This window comes from Myripristis murdjan, chromosome 13 (genome assembly GCF_902150065.1).
Source record: "Myripristis murdjan chromosome 13, fMyrMur1.1, whole genome shotgun sequence".
Taxonomy (NCBI): Eukaryota; Metazoa; Chordata; class Actinopteri; order Holocentriformes; family Holocentridae; genus Myripristis; species Myripristis murdjan.
In genome coordinates this window covers 7548198-7562517 of record NC_043992.1, presented here as the reverse complement: position 1 = coordinate 7562517, position 14320 = coordinate 7548198, and the positions used below count along the sequence as shown (strand labels likewise).

The 14320-nt window shown below is 43.3% G+C and overlaps 1 protein-coding gene across 1 annotated transcript; it reads right to left on the bottom strand.

Annotated features, from left to right (window-relative positions):
• Window positions 1-1009: 1009 nt before the first annotated feature.
• LOC115370478 (protein NLRC3-like) lies at window positions 1010-6706 on the bottom strand. The gene is made up of 5 exons (XM_030067506.1): window positions 6433-6706; window positions 3511-5305; window positions 3232-3405; window positions 1742-1915; window positions 1010-1067 (listed from the first exon to the last, which is right to left on the bottom strand). The coding sequence occupies exons 1-5, from the start codon at window positions 6704-6706 to the stop codon at window positions 1010-1012; spliced, it is 2475 nt and encodes an 824-aa protein (XP_029923366.1).
• Window positions 6707-14320: the final 7614 nt, after the last annotated feature.

Below are 14320 nucleotides of genomic sequence, written 5' to 3'. Positions count from 1 at the left end.
CAATCAGATTGCTCGCTCGGATCTACGTGTTGTATAATAGATATTTCATATGCATGCGCTATGCAATTTGAGTTCTGCTGCGTTAATTGACCCTTGGCCATGCCATGGACCCCACCACACATGTCTGTCTGTCTGTCTGTCTATCTATCTATACAGACAGACAGGCAGACAGAGAGACACAGGCAGACATATAGACAGATAGATTTCATTTCTTTCTAGATATGGGACTGCTGTGGAAATTCACTTTACATCTGGAAGAGCCATTTATACACAAACTACACCACATTTACAGCCTTAAATTAAAGCTCTTCACTCATTGGTTCAACACTGCAGCAAAGAGCTGTGATTGGTTGTCAGGTTTGTTAAATTTGGTGAAGAAGAAGCTGTTGAGGGAAACACTGGTTGTTGCAGGGCTTCATTGTTTTGTGTTTCTGACATAATGACATGAAGTTTGACTCATTTGATTTTGCACATTTCTCCAAACTAATATTTATGCTCTCAAAACCATGGAACATTCATCCTGCAGAACAGACAAGAAGTGTTACTGCTGCAATCAACCACTTTCTCCTCATCAGGCCTTTGATTTCTGACAGGCCAGAGGCTTTGTGGCTTTAGTAGTTTTATCTTTTCAATTAACTTATTTAAAGTAGCTTATTGTTTGGGTCAAAATAATTAAAAAAAAAACATTTAAACATTGTTAAACATTGTAACATTTAAAAAAAAAAAAAAAAAAAAAAAAAAAAGCTTAGACCATTTGCTAAAGTCTGCAGCTGCACCATCTCAACAACTGAATGTTTGCTGCTTTGTGTTCAGGAGTCAAACAGAAGTTGGAACAAGTCACAACAGAACTGAAGTATCTCAGCATTACGATCGACTGTGATCTCTCCTTCAAGGCTCGGGGAGAAAAAGTCTGTCCACGAGTCAAATTGAGTTTGTTGAATTTCAGGGACACGAGGAACTACATGTCAACTCAAGCTGCTAAGATGTTGCTGCAGTCAGTGATCCTCTCTCACATTAGCTGTGCTTTAACAAGTTGCTCACAGGCTGATTCCACAGCACTGAAGCCACTACAGAGAAACAAACACTTCAGACTCTTGATAAGAGGCCGCATCACTTCCACCAGCGCCCATTTTGAAGGAAATATAAGTTCCTTAGCTGGGAAAATCTGCTTAGGTATGCAGATGTGTGTGTCCAGTTCACTGGATCAAATCATTTCAGCTTGACAAAAATGAATTTTAATTTTAACAAATATCACTGTAGCAGATTACTTTTACTTCTATCTTGTTAGCATGTATTGATAATAACTTTATCATCTAGCATGTATTCCATAATTATGTTGTTTTTTTGTTTGTGTGTTTGTTTTCACTTCTTACATTCAGGGAGTCTGTGCAACATCAGGGACTGCAGATGAAACCTAGACTTTTGGTAAATTCTGGTGCATTTAAAGACGATTTTTCATGTGCACTGTCCCTGTTAAATGAATTAAATTGAATTAAATTAAATTGAATTAAATGCACACTTACACTTCCTCAGTCCTGGTTTCAACCACTGCTCTCCACCATGGTCCACCCTGGAGGAAGAAACAGAGTCAGAGCAGCAGATTCTCTTTGATGATGGAAACATGGGCAGTAAATAACCTTCCCTATGAAGGATTTAGCAGACCACGTCACTCATATTCACCATTCAACATGAAACAATATTCCTCAGGCCTCTATAAGACATTGTGTGTGTCTCGCCATACCTGAGAACCTCCAGTCTCCAGGTTGGATCCTCCAGTCCAGCAGAGAGACGCTTCACTCCTGAGTCTCCTGGATGATTATAGCTCAGGTCCAGCTCTCTCAGATGGGAGGGGTTGGAGCTCAGGGCCCAGGCCAGAGAAGCACAGCCTTCTTGTGTGAGCAGACAGCCTGACAGCCTGCACAGCATCACAAACACAATCAGTCCACCACATCATCTGCTTTGTGTTTTCACAAAAACCTACACAGGTTAGGAATCTGTTCAGTGACATGAAGCTGTATGCATGGCTGTAGCCATTTCTTTGACACTGATCATTTCGACCTTGCCAAATTTCCATTTGAAGACCACCACAGAGAAGCAAAAATTATAGCAAAATTAAACTTTTGCCTACAAATATTCAGCAGTCTAGTACATGTAAGATGTAGAATTGCTCTCTGGGAGGTTGACATTGTCTCTAGATGAAGTGCAGCTTGCTGTATGTTTCATTCAGCAAGTTGACAACTGAGGGTGACGTGTTATATTTCAAAAATGGTTCAGTCAAATTCTCCAGTATCTCCAGTTTCACAGTGACAAGACAGAGACAGAACAATCTATTGGAACCATATGCACACCTATGAGGTTAACGTATTCATCAAGAGGCAAATATAAGAACAATGTTTTCATGACATCATAGTATGTGTCAATGTCTAATCTCTAAACCCAAAGGAGAGAAAGTGAGAGTGGACAGGCTGCAATAATAAAATGCATTTTGGTTTGATTCCTCTAAACCCTATACCTCTACATATTCCTGCATCATGATGTGGTTGAATATTATTTCTGGCCTACATGATTCAAGTAACATTTTAATACAGTGGCTGTTTTAGACACTCATAATAAATTCTTTTTGTTTCTTAGTTGGCAACTGGAAAATCTCTAATGTCATGTCTATATTGCAATGGTTTGTGGGTAAGTCAAGAGAAGTCTGCAATCCAAGCAGACTCTCCGCAGGTCTGCAGAAAGTCTGCTAGAGGCCCCTTCTGGACTCTGGACTTGGATTTGGAAAGCCCTCAGCACTCGCAGACTTCCCAGGAACACGCCCTCAAAGTCTGTGAGTCTGCAAGTGAAGTCTGGATATTTGGATTCAGCCAGAGAGACTGCAAGCTTCACTCAGTCTGGCTCCAGCCTGCTGTCATCACTGCAGTAGCAGCACAACAACATTTAAATGCCAACTCACTTGAGCACATACAGTGGAGGACTGGAAGGACTGGGATGAGTACTGGATGAGAGGAGCCGGGCCAGCATGCTCACTCACTCAAAACTACAGCATCAGACGCTTAAAAGAGACATTTTCAAACCCTTACTATTCATACAGTTATACAGCTCTGATTGTTGTTTTTGCACATGACATTATTATCAAGCTCCAGACCTCAGTGTCCTCACAGCTGGCTACAGGGGAGACTGTATGTAAATCAGGATTGAACTGGTCATGTGTTGAGCAGGTTGAGGAATCCTCACCCGAGAGCCTCCAGTCTGCAGTGTGGACTCTCCAGTCCAGCAGAGAGACGCCTCACTCCTGAATCCTGCAGATCGTTGTTACTCAGGTCCAGCTCTCTCAGACTAGAGGACTGGGAGCTGAGAATTGAGGCCAGAGCTGCACAGCTTCTCCCTGACAGATTACAGCCACTCAGCCTGAGGAGGGATTATAGATGGAAACAATACATTTAAATTTATGTTTCTCTTGTGGGGAAAATATCCTGTTATGTGTTTAATATATCCAGTTATCTCTTAACCTACACAGATTTCTTGGAGGCTTTGACCACTGGCAGCAGCCTCAGAAGAGCCTCCTCTGAAGCAGAGTATTTCTTCAGGTCAAACACATCCAGATCTTCTTCTGATGACAGTAAGATGAAGACTAGAGTTGACCACTGATCAGGGGACAGTTTGTCTGTGGAGAGACTTCCTGATGTCAGGTACTGTTGAATCTGCTCCACTAGAGAATGGTCATTCAGCTCATTCAGACAGTGGAACAGGTTGATGCTTCTCTCTGGAGAGGGACTCTTCCTGATCTTCTTCTTGATGTACCGGATTGTTTCCTGGTTGGTTTGTGAGCTACTTCCTGACTGTGTCATCAGGCCTCGTAGGAGAGTCTGATTGGTCGGCAGTGAAAGACCCAGGAGGAAGCGCAGGAACAAGTCCAGGTGTCCATTTGGACACCGTAAGGACTTGTCCACAGCACTCTGGAGGAGATGTTTTAGTTTAATTTTCTTGTTGAATGGTGCAGACCACCTGAAGGCTGATTTCTGTGTCAGCAGATTGACTCCAGAGTTGATGAATGTCACAAATACATAAAGAGCAGCCAGAAACTCCTGAAGGCTCAGATGGATGAAGCAGAAAACCTTGTCCTGGTACAGCCCACGCTCCTCTTTAAAGATCTGTGTGAACACTCCTGAGTATACTGAGGCTGCTGTGACATCAATGCCACACTCTGCCAGGTCTGCTTCATAGAAGATCAGCTTGCCTTTCTCCAGCTGCTCAAAAGCCAGTTTTCCCAGAGAAAGGATCATCTTACTGGTCTCTTGAGTCCAGTGTAGATCTGTCTCATGTTTCTCATGATATTTGACACTCTGCACTTTGGACTGAACCACCAGGAAGTGGATGTACATCTCAGTCAGGGTCTTGGGCAGGTCTCCTCTCTGTCTGGTTTTCAACACATCCTCCAGAACTCTAGCAGTGATCCAGCAGAAGACTGGGATGTGGCACATGCTGTGGAGGCTTCGGGACATCTTGATGTGGGAGATGATTCTGCTGGCCTGCTCCTCATCTCTGAATCTCTTCCTGAAGTACTCCTCCTTCTGTGGGTCAGTGAAGCCTCTCACCTCCGTCACCATGTCAACACACTCAGGAGGGATCTGATTGGCCGCTGCAGGTCGTGTGGTTATCCAGAGATGAGCGGAGGGAAGCAGTTTCCCCTTGATGAGGTTTGTCAGCAGAACGTCCACTGAGGTGGACTCTGTAACATCAGTCAGGATCTGGTTGTTGTTGAAGTCCAGAGGAAGTCGACACTCATCCAGACCGTCAAAGATCAACACAACCTGGAACTGTTCAAACCTGCTGATTCCTGCTTCTTTGGTCTCAGTAAAGAAGTGATGAAGAAGTTCCACCAAGCTGAACTTGTTCCCTCTCAGCAGATTCAGCTCTCTGAAAGTGAATGGAAATGTGAAGTGGACATGCTGGTTGGCTTTGTGTTCAGCCCAGTCCAGAGTGAACTTTTGTGTTAAGACTGTTTTCCCAATGCCAGCCACTCCCTTTGTCATCACTGTTCTTGGCTGATCTTTTCCAGATAAAGGTTTAAAGATGTCTTCACATGTGATTGGTGTTTCTGCTGTGTCTGGTTTCCTGGATGCTGCTTCAATCTGTCTGACCTCATGTTCAGTATTGATGTCTCCACTCTCTCCATCAGTGATGTACAGCTCTGTGTAGATCTGGTTCAGAGGTATCGACTTTCCTGCTTTCTTGATTCCTTCAAACAAATCCTTAAACTTCTTCTTCAGGTTAAATTTGAGATTTCCCCGGCAGTCAGCAAGAATGGCTGAATAAAGAAACAACAACAGATGATATCAATTAGAGGATGCAATCGAAAATCTTAATTTCATTGCGTACTTTTGTGTGACTTCCTTTTCAATTTCTGAAATTACTTTTGAAATCACGTTTTTGACAACACATGCATTGGTACTGTGAAATAACCATAATACCCTTGTGGAACTTCCTTAATAAAGCATTGCTATAGTTCATGTGCAGCACTGGAGGTCACTATGGTCCGTACCAGTTGTTCAGTGATCCTTTGCATGGTCATTATGGTCCAGTGTGAAAAGGTTCCCTCTATAACCTTTTCCCATTCCTAGACTCCCTACATTGTTTAGATCAATCCCTGCTATCAGCTGAGTCAGGCCACCTGTGCCCAAATTGGGTACTGGGTAGGGCCACTGATTCGTACTCATTTAGTCAATCAGAAGAGATGAAAGATTTGTCTGAAATAGGTTTGTATGTTTGTAAATGCAGTATTTTTTAACACTGATGCACATTAATGCTGTTGTTTTTTTCTCTTTTTTTCCCCCAGTAGTGCAATAGGGATTGAAACGTGAACTATATTGTGTTTCTCTCTTTTGGCTGCTTGTCCCCTGTCTAATGGAATGGTCCAATTAGGGAGGATCCAGAAGAGGTATAAAAAGCCAGACTGGCACAGAGGAAGTGGATTGTTTTTTGGTGGCAGCTTGCGGTGAGGCTGTATTGGTTTTGATGGCTGCTTGCAATTAGGCAGTATTGTTGCAGATAAAATTTTCTTCAGTTTTTTTGCTCTGTTAACTTTTCTGGGAATTTTGGTTTGTTTGCTGTTCCTCCACTCAACATTCTCGTATCATTTTTGCTCATTTCCAGTACCAGACAGCCACACCAAAATCCCACATGTAGTATAACCAGTGGTAATGTTCCATCCGGACCAGTTGTTCAGTGATCCTTTGCGTGGTCATTTTGGTCCGGACCATTTCAGGACCATGGACAGACCATGCAAGGGACCACTGAACAACTGGTCTGGACCATAGTGACCACATAGTGACCACAATGATGCAGCTTCACCTCTACACAGAGCGAATGATCCGATAATGTGTCAGCTTTCTGAGATGTCCCTTTTTGGGAAGGTTACACCTTCCCAAGATTTACCTTCGGGGCTTGGGCAGTGTGCCAACTGCAGAACGAGATCATTCTTGTTTATCTGAGTCAAAACCATCTTGGTGACTTCCACAGTGTACTCGCTGTAGGTCTTGACCATCTCATCCAGCGTGTCCTGCCTGTCTGCCGTCTCCAGTCGGCTCTTTGGGATGGCCGGGAGGTCATTCAGGATTCCTGGTTGCTGCAGGAACCACTTGAATGATTTTAGCTCTTTATCTCCCAGATCCTCCAGAACTCGGAAGAGCAGCACTACTGGAGTCGCCATTGATTGATCGTTGGTCCCTCAGAGGAAAAACAGAAGAAAGTGAAAATGACCACAAAAGGCGCATTGTGATCCCATCACTCAAAGCACCTGCCGATGGTTCTGAGACACATTTGACCATGTATTATTTGTAATGCGTCCTGATGCATCCCTGACGAGCATAGTGAAGGAAGTGATGTACACCCTCAGAAAATAAAGCCGCCTGAGCCCTTCAGGGGTAGTTCATCCCCTAGGTCTCTGAGGGCAGCCTCTGTCCCCTTGACTCACTGAATTCACTGATTCACTAAATTCTGTGGGCGTTTTCAACAAAAATTATTATTTTGCTAATAAATAACTGCACTGCTGAGGAAATTCCATGCATACAGTTGGGTGGCCTTTGACTGGCATTGCTTTGCCTGCTACATTTTACATGTGAATCCTTCTAGCTCAATACTGGGTTTACAGGTACATGTGCAAGTAAAAATGTGAGTAGGTGGATTTATTTGTTCAGATGCTGTTCAATATGTGCAGTGCACGACATCGTAAATGTAATACGGGTCATCACAGGTGGCTAACCCCTTAGCCGTTCACAGTTTGGCTTTTTAAATTACACCAATCACTTTCAGGTTCTAAAAAATAAGCAAAACATCTGTCTTTTGTCACAAACAAACAAACACCAGAATGTTCTAACCTATTTTGAGGGCTTTGAGAAAACTGCATTCATTTCCCCCATAGATGATTATCTGCATGAAATGCCAACAAACCAGCACTGACTGATGTGGAACACATCAACACACAGTCAAGTAAGGTAAAAATCAAGGTGTACTGTACTTGATCGCAGGTTTTTGAAGATGTTTCACTTCTTCAGGAAGCTTCGTCAGTTCTGACTGACTGGCAGGGAATCCAAGGTATTTAACTTATGTGGGGCCAGGACTTGACATTCAGGCTACACCTGAAGAACAAAGGACACACCTTTTAGGACCACAATGTACATATTGTGGACAGGGAGGACAGCTGGTTTGAAAGAGAAGTGAAAGAGGCGATCTATGTCAAAGCAGAGAAACCATCATTCAGCAGAGGAGGAGGCCTTAGACACCACCTGTCCTCTATCTACAGCACTGTTCTTTCATCCCTTCCCAGGAGATTGAACCACCACTCACACTTGACCTCATGTGACAACATTCGATCACGCCTGGCACAAGGTGACTCCAACCTCTCTCATTGATGATGGTTAACACCCAGGAGCTGCTACATATTAGTGGTATAATGGCCCTTTTCCATTAGTATCTACTCGGCTCGACTCAGCTCGACTCGGCTCGACTCTACTCGCCTCGACACGGTTTAGGTGGTTTTCCATTACAATTGAGTAGCATCTCGCCGTGGGTGGAGTCGTCATAGCAAGGCGGCGCACCGCCCAGCTCCCTCTGGATTCTTTTGGCCACCAAGCACAGAAAAGTCTCCACGGCTTTATTTGACCGCGGTAGCGGTTTACTTGCCATTTTCCGACTTTGACAACTTCACTGACGATCAATGCGCACAGCTGCTGTTGCTGTTTTTTTTTTTTTTTTTTTTTTTTTAAATGTCGGGTTTTGTTTTCGAGCGGGAGTCGCTCGCGTCACTCCCTGTCCAATCAGTTGCCTGCACGGCGTTTACGTCACATTTTCAGCGTCACTAACTCAGCTCGACGTACTCAGCTCGCAGGTCCCAAAATGGGACCTGCTAGCAGGTACTACCACCTAATGGAAAAGCTCTTAAACCGAGTAGAGTCGAGCCGAGTCGAGCTGAGTAGGTACTAGCGGAAAAGGGGCATAAGTTACCCTGATAACGACCCCACACAGGTTAAATACCTAGGATTTCCTGCCAGTCAGTCAGAACTGAAGAAGCTTCTTGGAGGAGAAGCGAAACATCTTCAAGAACCTGCTATCAAGTCCAGTTGATCTTGATTTCAGCCTTACTTGAAAATCATGACCTGGATGACTGAGAATCTCCACAGACACATCAACACACAATTGCAGGTGCATAAAAGATGAAAGTGAGGGACTTTCAGTCGGGTCATGGTGACATAGGTGAAAGTTCAAGATTTCCATCAGCAGTGTCAGCATAAAATATGAAGTAAACAGTGTCTGAGATATGTACAACAGATACAGTATGCTATGAAAAGGAAAGATGTTGACTCATAACAATGTTGAAAGATTGATCATAATTAATATACATAATAATCAGAAATAAGAATGAATGTGATTTGTGCGTGTTATCAAGGTAGTGATTAAGCTGTGTTGTCTGTTAGTGGTTAAAGTGTGTTAGGATAAGACTGTGTTTCACTGTGTAGCGAGAGGCCAAAAAACAGGAAGTGTTCCCCAACAGCCACTCAGCTGCACCCAGGCAGTAAGAAAATGTGTGTGTGCTCTAAAACTTTGTGTGTAATAGGAAGTGTGTGATAAAGATAATAAGGTATAAAAAGGTATGTTTCAGAGCCTTGGGGTTCTTTCCTTGGGGTCGGAGTTGTGGACTGCCTTACCTTATTCACATTGCTTGATCTGGACGGAACTGCCATACGGACTTGGGGAGTTTGTACTGATTCACGACGGATTTTCGGACTGAGGCAGAAAAGAGGAACTGCTGCTGCAGAGTGGTGACTCTCCTCTCTGCCTTTTCAGATTAACCATTTAGTTGCAGTAATCAGCATAACCTGAATTTTACTGATTGGCTGGATTTTTCTAAAAGTTGGATGAATTCAAGTTGGATGTTTTTAGGTTTTGTTATGCTACTTTGCCCTGCTTATTTTTCATTCATTCATCTTCTAAACTTCTATCCTCACAAGGGTTGCTGGAGCCTATCACAGCACTCATTGGGTGGAAAGCAAGGAAACACCCTGGACAGGTTGCCAGTCCATCACAGGGCAGACAAACACTGACATCCACACACACAATCATACCTAGGGGCAATTCAGCTTCTCCAATTCACCTAACCTGTATGTCTTTGAATGGTGGGAGGAAACCGGAGTGCCCAGCAGAAACCCACGCAGACATGGGGAGAACATGCAAACTCCACACACAAAGGACCCTGGGTGGGAATCAAACCCAGGACCTTCTTACTGTGAGGTGACAGTGCTAACCACTGCACCACTGTGCCGCCCCCTGCTTATTTATTTATTTATTTATTTTACAATAAATTCTATTAATCTGGATTGAAAGTATATTTGTGGACTTCTGTACTTCAAATAGTATTTGTACCCTTTTTATGATTCCTGGTGACAGTAAAACAGTAGGTTGTGGTGTGCATACAGCCTTAAAGGTTTTGTAAAGGTTACTCTAGCCATAATAAAACAACAGATCCTTGTGGCTATTTTACCAAGCCATTAAATTAAACCCAGCAAATAACAAGTGCACAGATCTATTAGGGAAGAGCTGCTGTTAACGGGTGTGACTGTTGCTTGCATTCACCTCGAGGGCTATTCAGACAGGTGTGGCTCCAGTTGAAGCAGGGTAGACACTCGGACAAAGGTAGTTAGGCTATGAGTGTCTTCTCATCACCGGCTTAAACAAACCTCAGCAGGTCTAATTGGGGTAAACCCTGTGAGGCTTGAGGTTCAGACCTGGTCCAGACCACCTGTACAGGGGTAACTGGGATCTAACACTGTCCTGTCAGCCCCTCCCAGGAATTTCAACCACTCACTGCTGACCTCTTGTGACCCCAACAACCACCACTCACTCCTGGAGTCAGGTGACCCAAGTGACACTAACATTGTGGTCCCAGCAGGGAGGAGCTCTAATGAGCTGACGACCTGGAGAACAACCCCCCAGGTGGAGCAGCTGCGATGCCCCACCTGTCTGTCAGAGCTGAAGAAGAGAAACGTCCTCAGGAATGTCCAGACAGGCAAGCTGAGCTCCAGCCTGCTCTAACTGGACGTGTCACATGTGAACTCTGAGCGGCTTCATCGAGACAGGACTTGTAACCCATGTAAGTCACTTCACGAAGAAAGAGGCGGAGTGACGGGCAGTTCCTATCAGTGCTGCTCAGCTGGAGGTGAGTTTCTCAGTGTTTCAGCAGCAGAAGACATTAATGAGTCACTGATGAGGTGTTGAGATTACAGCTCACCTGACGCAGACTTTGGTCAGCAGTAAAACACACAGGTAAAACATTTCAGACAAAGATGATTTTGTCCTCAATCAACATTAAATATCATGACATGCTGAATATTTAGATGCTGAAACACAGAAATCCCATTTTGAAAGCCTTTCCACGTGTGCTGGTCCCAGTCTGTTCTCCAGTCCTCCAGCTGTGAAACACAATGTAGGAGCCTGTTCATCAAACATCTCTAATGATCCCTGGTTGGCTCTTTACCTGCTGAGTCACATCCACATCCAGTGGCTGTTCTGCCTATGTTGCCGCCCTAGGCGAAATTACTGGCTTGCGCAATTCCATGTTACTACTCCTACTGCAGCGCCAGTCGGCCGTGGCATCAGGCGGGCCGGCCGCGGCACCGGTTGGCATCAGGCGGGCATCTGGTGGTTGTGGCCCTAAGCAACTGCTTAGCCCGTTTATGCCACGGACCGGCTCTGATTATTGAATCCAGATATTTATTATGAGGGACGAAAAATGACAAAACAGTAAATAAATTCTTTATTTCTGTTTTTATTCATGCATTTATTTATTTATTTGTGTATTTATACATTTATGCATGCATTTATTTATTTATTTGTGTATTTATACATTTATGCATGCATTTATTTATTTATTTTTACATTTATTTATACTTTTATTTATTTCTACATTTATTCATTTATTTATTCTTTCTTTTATTTCTACATTTATTTATTTATTTCTGCATTTATTTATTTATTCCTACATTTATTTCTGTATTTCTACATTTCCACATTTATTTATTTCTGTATTTCTGTGTCGTATGTTAATAAGGTGGGCGGTTCTTACATTAGTCTTAAGCACGATTGGTTTGTGGGTGTGATCCTATCCACTGCTACTACCTGGACTGGCAGTAGCAGTGGATAGCAGTGGACTAGCTAGCTACTACGGCATTAACAACGCCAGACTTTACCACGTCGTCGACGTTACGTCGACCCGTCAACACCGGGAGATTTCTGGGGGGGCTAGCGGGGCTCCAACCGGAGGGAGGGATGGGTTGTAGTGGAGCGCCGACCGGGCGACCTGGGGGGGTGTTATTTTTGTTATTTTTTTATTTACTTTTTGCAACTTATCCGATCATTCTCTGGTAATTTCTTACTAACTTTGGTGTCATGTCTTAATGATGTGTTAATTGCCTTTTCTTTTTAATTTCTTTAAATTTGACCTTTTAACAAAGTTTATAATGTTCAGTTTGTGTTTACATTGTGGAGAATGTGTCAATTTAATTCTGTGTTTATTACTGAGGTTGTAATTTGCAGAGGTCTTGTACTGGACTACATCATATTGTGAGGTGTTTCTCATGTTTTGTCCTTCGTACTAATATACAATGACGGGGGACAGAATAGTGGAAACAGCTGTCAGTAAAATGCAGTCCAGTCCAACAGCAGCACTAACTATGAGCTCAATGCCAAACATAGAAGTGAATGAACACCTCTATTACTGTGACAACAAGAAAACCTGAGCATTATAGGCAGCAGGAAAGGTAACTTTATGGCACAAACAGTTGGATTAGATTAGGTTAGATTGTACCTAATAAAGTGGCCGCTGAGTGTGTATGACTACTTTCTGGGAAGGTCATGGAGAGCAGTTCTTCACTCAGAGGCATCTCTCTGTCTCCTGTAAAACCCCACAGCCTCAGCCTCCTCAGAGCAGGACAAAACCCATTCCTGTACTGACCTCTAGTGTTTGATTTGCCATTAACACAGACATGATGTTTGGACTGAGGAACAGATTGTTTTTCACACACAGTTTCAGTATATGGTCCTGCTCAGACAAAACAGATATACTGATGCATGATGTAAAGACAAGACTAATGCACATGTCACTGGTGTCCGAGGATACTGTTTTACCTCATTTATTTATTTATTTATTTATTTATTATCTCTACTTGTCTACTTGTGGCTGGAAATCTCAAACCTGTTTGTCTGTCTGTCTTGTGCCCTCAGGTCTGGCCTCAGCAGTGACCAGTGAGTCACTCTTAAACTCCTTAAGGTCCCTGTTATGTCCAATTTTGTAATATATATGGTCAGGTTTGTCACTGTGTCTGCTGAGGCAAACAGCAGCCTCTCGGTTCATTCACTCACTTCACTGACACAGTTTAGATCAGACTTCGGCAACCTTTTTAGTTCAAGGGCTGCATGGAGCGTTGAAGACCAGGTAAGGGGCCACATTATAAAGTTTTAGATTTATTGTAATCAAGTTTCTATCATCATGCATTTGTTTCAAAACACAACCAATCAAATCATGCCACTTTTCCAGTTCAAAATCCTTTTTTGATCAGTTATTGCTATTTCATTTATTCAGAGCTCATCTCCAGTGTGTGATGTTGTATATGAAACACAGAGCTGTCCTTTCTCCAGCCTCCAGTGGAAATCCTCCGTATGGCACACAAACGCTCATCGGCTCAGTTTTAACAAAATAAGCAAAATGCTGTGAAGACTGCCTGTAGCTTCACAGCGCTCTCTGATTTTGTAAGCCAGCATGAAACTCAATTGTAGCATTTTCAGCTGCCCACACACAGCATCCGACCATGTCAGCTCAAGCCAGCTCACATCTGACACTTCCATCTACTGGACTGTTGGTGCAAAGCACAGCCCCCTTTTACAATAAGCTAAAGTTTTTGTTTTCTTACACAAACATAAATTCAGCAAGGGATTTGGATTCAACTATAAATCATGATTCATGTCCGAGGGCCACATCCAATTATTTTTTTGATTTTGCCCATGTGTGCTTTAGATGCAGGTGTTTTACAGTACTTATACTAACATATAAGAGAACAGAACAGCAGACAGATGTTCATGTTTCCCAGGCTTCTCCTCACTCTCGGCGGCACGCCTTGAGCAGCAGGCCAACAGTAATGTCTCTGATTCAGCCAGCAACTGTGTCATTGAACTGAAACCATTCACTCACTTCACCCACTGACACGCTTCAGCTGACCAAATGCGGAAGTGGATTGGTGGAATGGAATTGAATACTAATGTTTGACAACACACAGGCGTGATACTTTACATGAAGGATTGGGATTAGGGGCTCTATTTTTAACAATCTGAGTGCAGAGTCTGAAGAGCATGGAGCAAAGTGCATTTAGGCTGTGTTCATGTCCACTTTTGCTATTTTAGTGATGGAAAAAAGGGTTGTTGCACAAAAGGGTTGTATTGAAGCTCTTCATTAATCATGGGTGTGTTCTGGGCGTAACATGCAGTAAACCAATCAGAGTGCCGTCTCCCATTCCCTTCAAAACTCAGGTGTGCTCGCACCTTGGTGGATTGCTATTAACCAAACTGGCACCAAAAGTGTCTCTTTTCTTAAGACGGCATTATTAATCGCTCCATTTTTGATTATAAATTTGCCCTCAGGGTTGGTAAATGTTTACCTCTGAATTAGAGGATGTTTTAGGGTACGTGCTACTAATTCAGGAAATGCTTCCTTTGGTTGTATGGTCCTGTGGTTTGTATCAGAAGTCATATGGGTTGGACGACCAAAGAGCCGTTCAAA

Excerpts from the sequence above, each read along its gene's own strand:
- LOC115370478 (XM_030067506.1), bottom strand. The coding sequence starts at position 6,706 with ATGGCGACTCCAGTAGTGCTGCTCTTCCGAGTTCTGGAGGATCTGGGA. Across the intron at positions 5,306-6,432 it reads ACACTGCCCAAGCCCCGAAG|CCATTCTTGCTGACTGCCGG; the intron begins GTAAATCTTGGG and ends TTCTTTATTCAG. Across the intron at positions 3,406-3,510 it reads AAAGCCTCCAAGAAATCTGT|GCTGAGTGGCTGTAATCTGT; the intron begins GTAGGTTAAGAG and ends ATCCCTCCTCAG.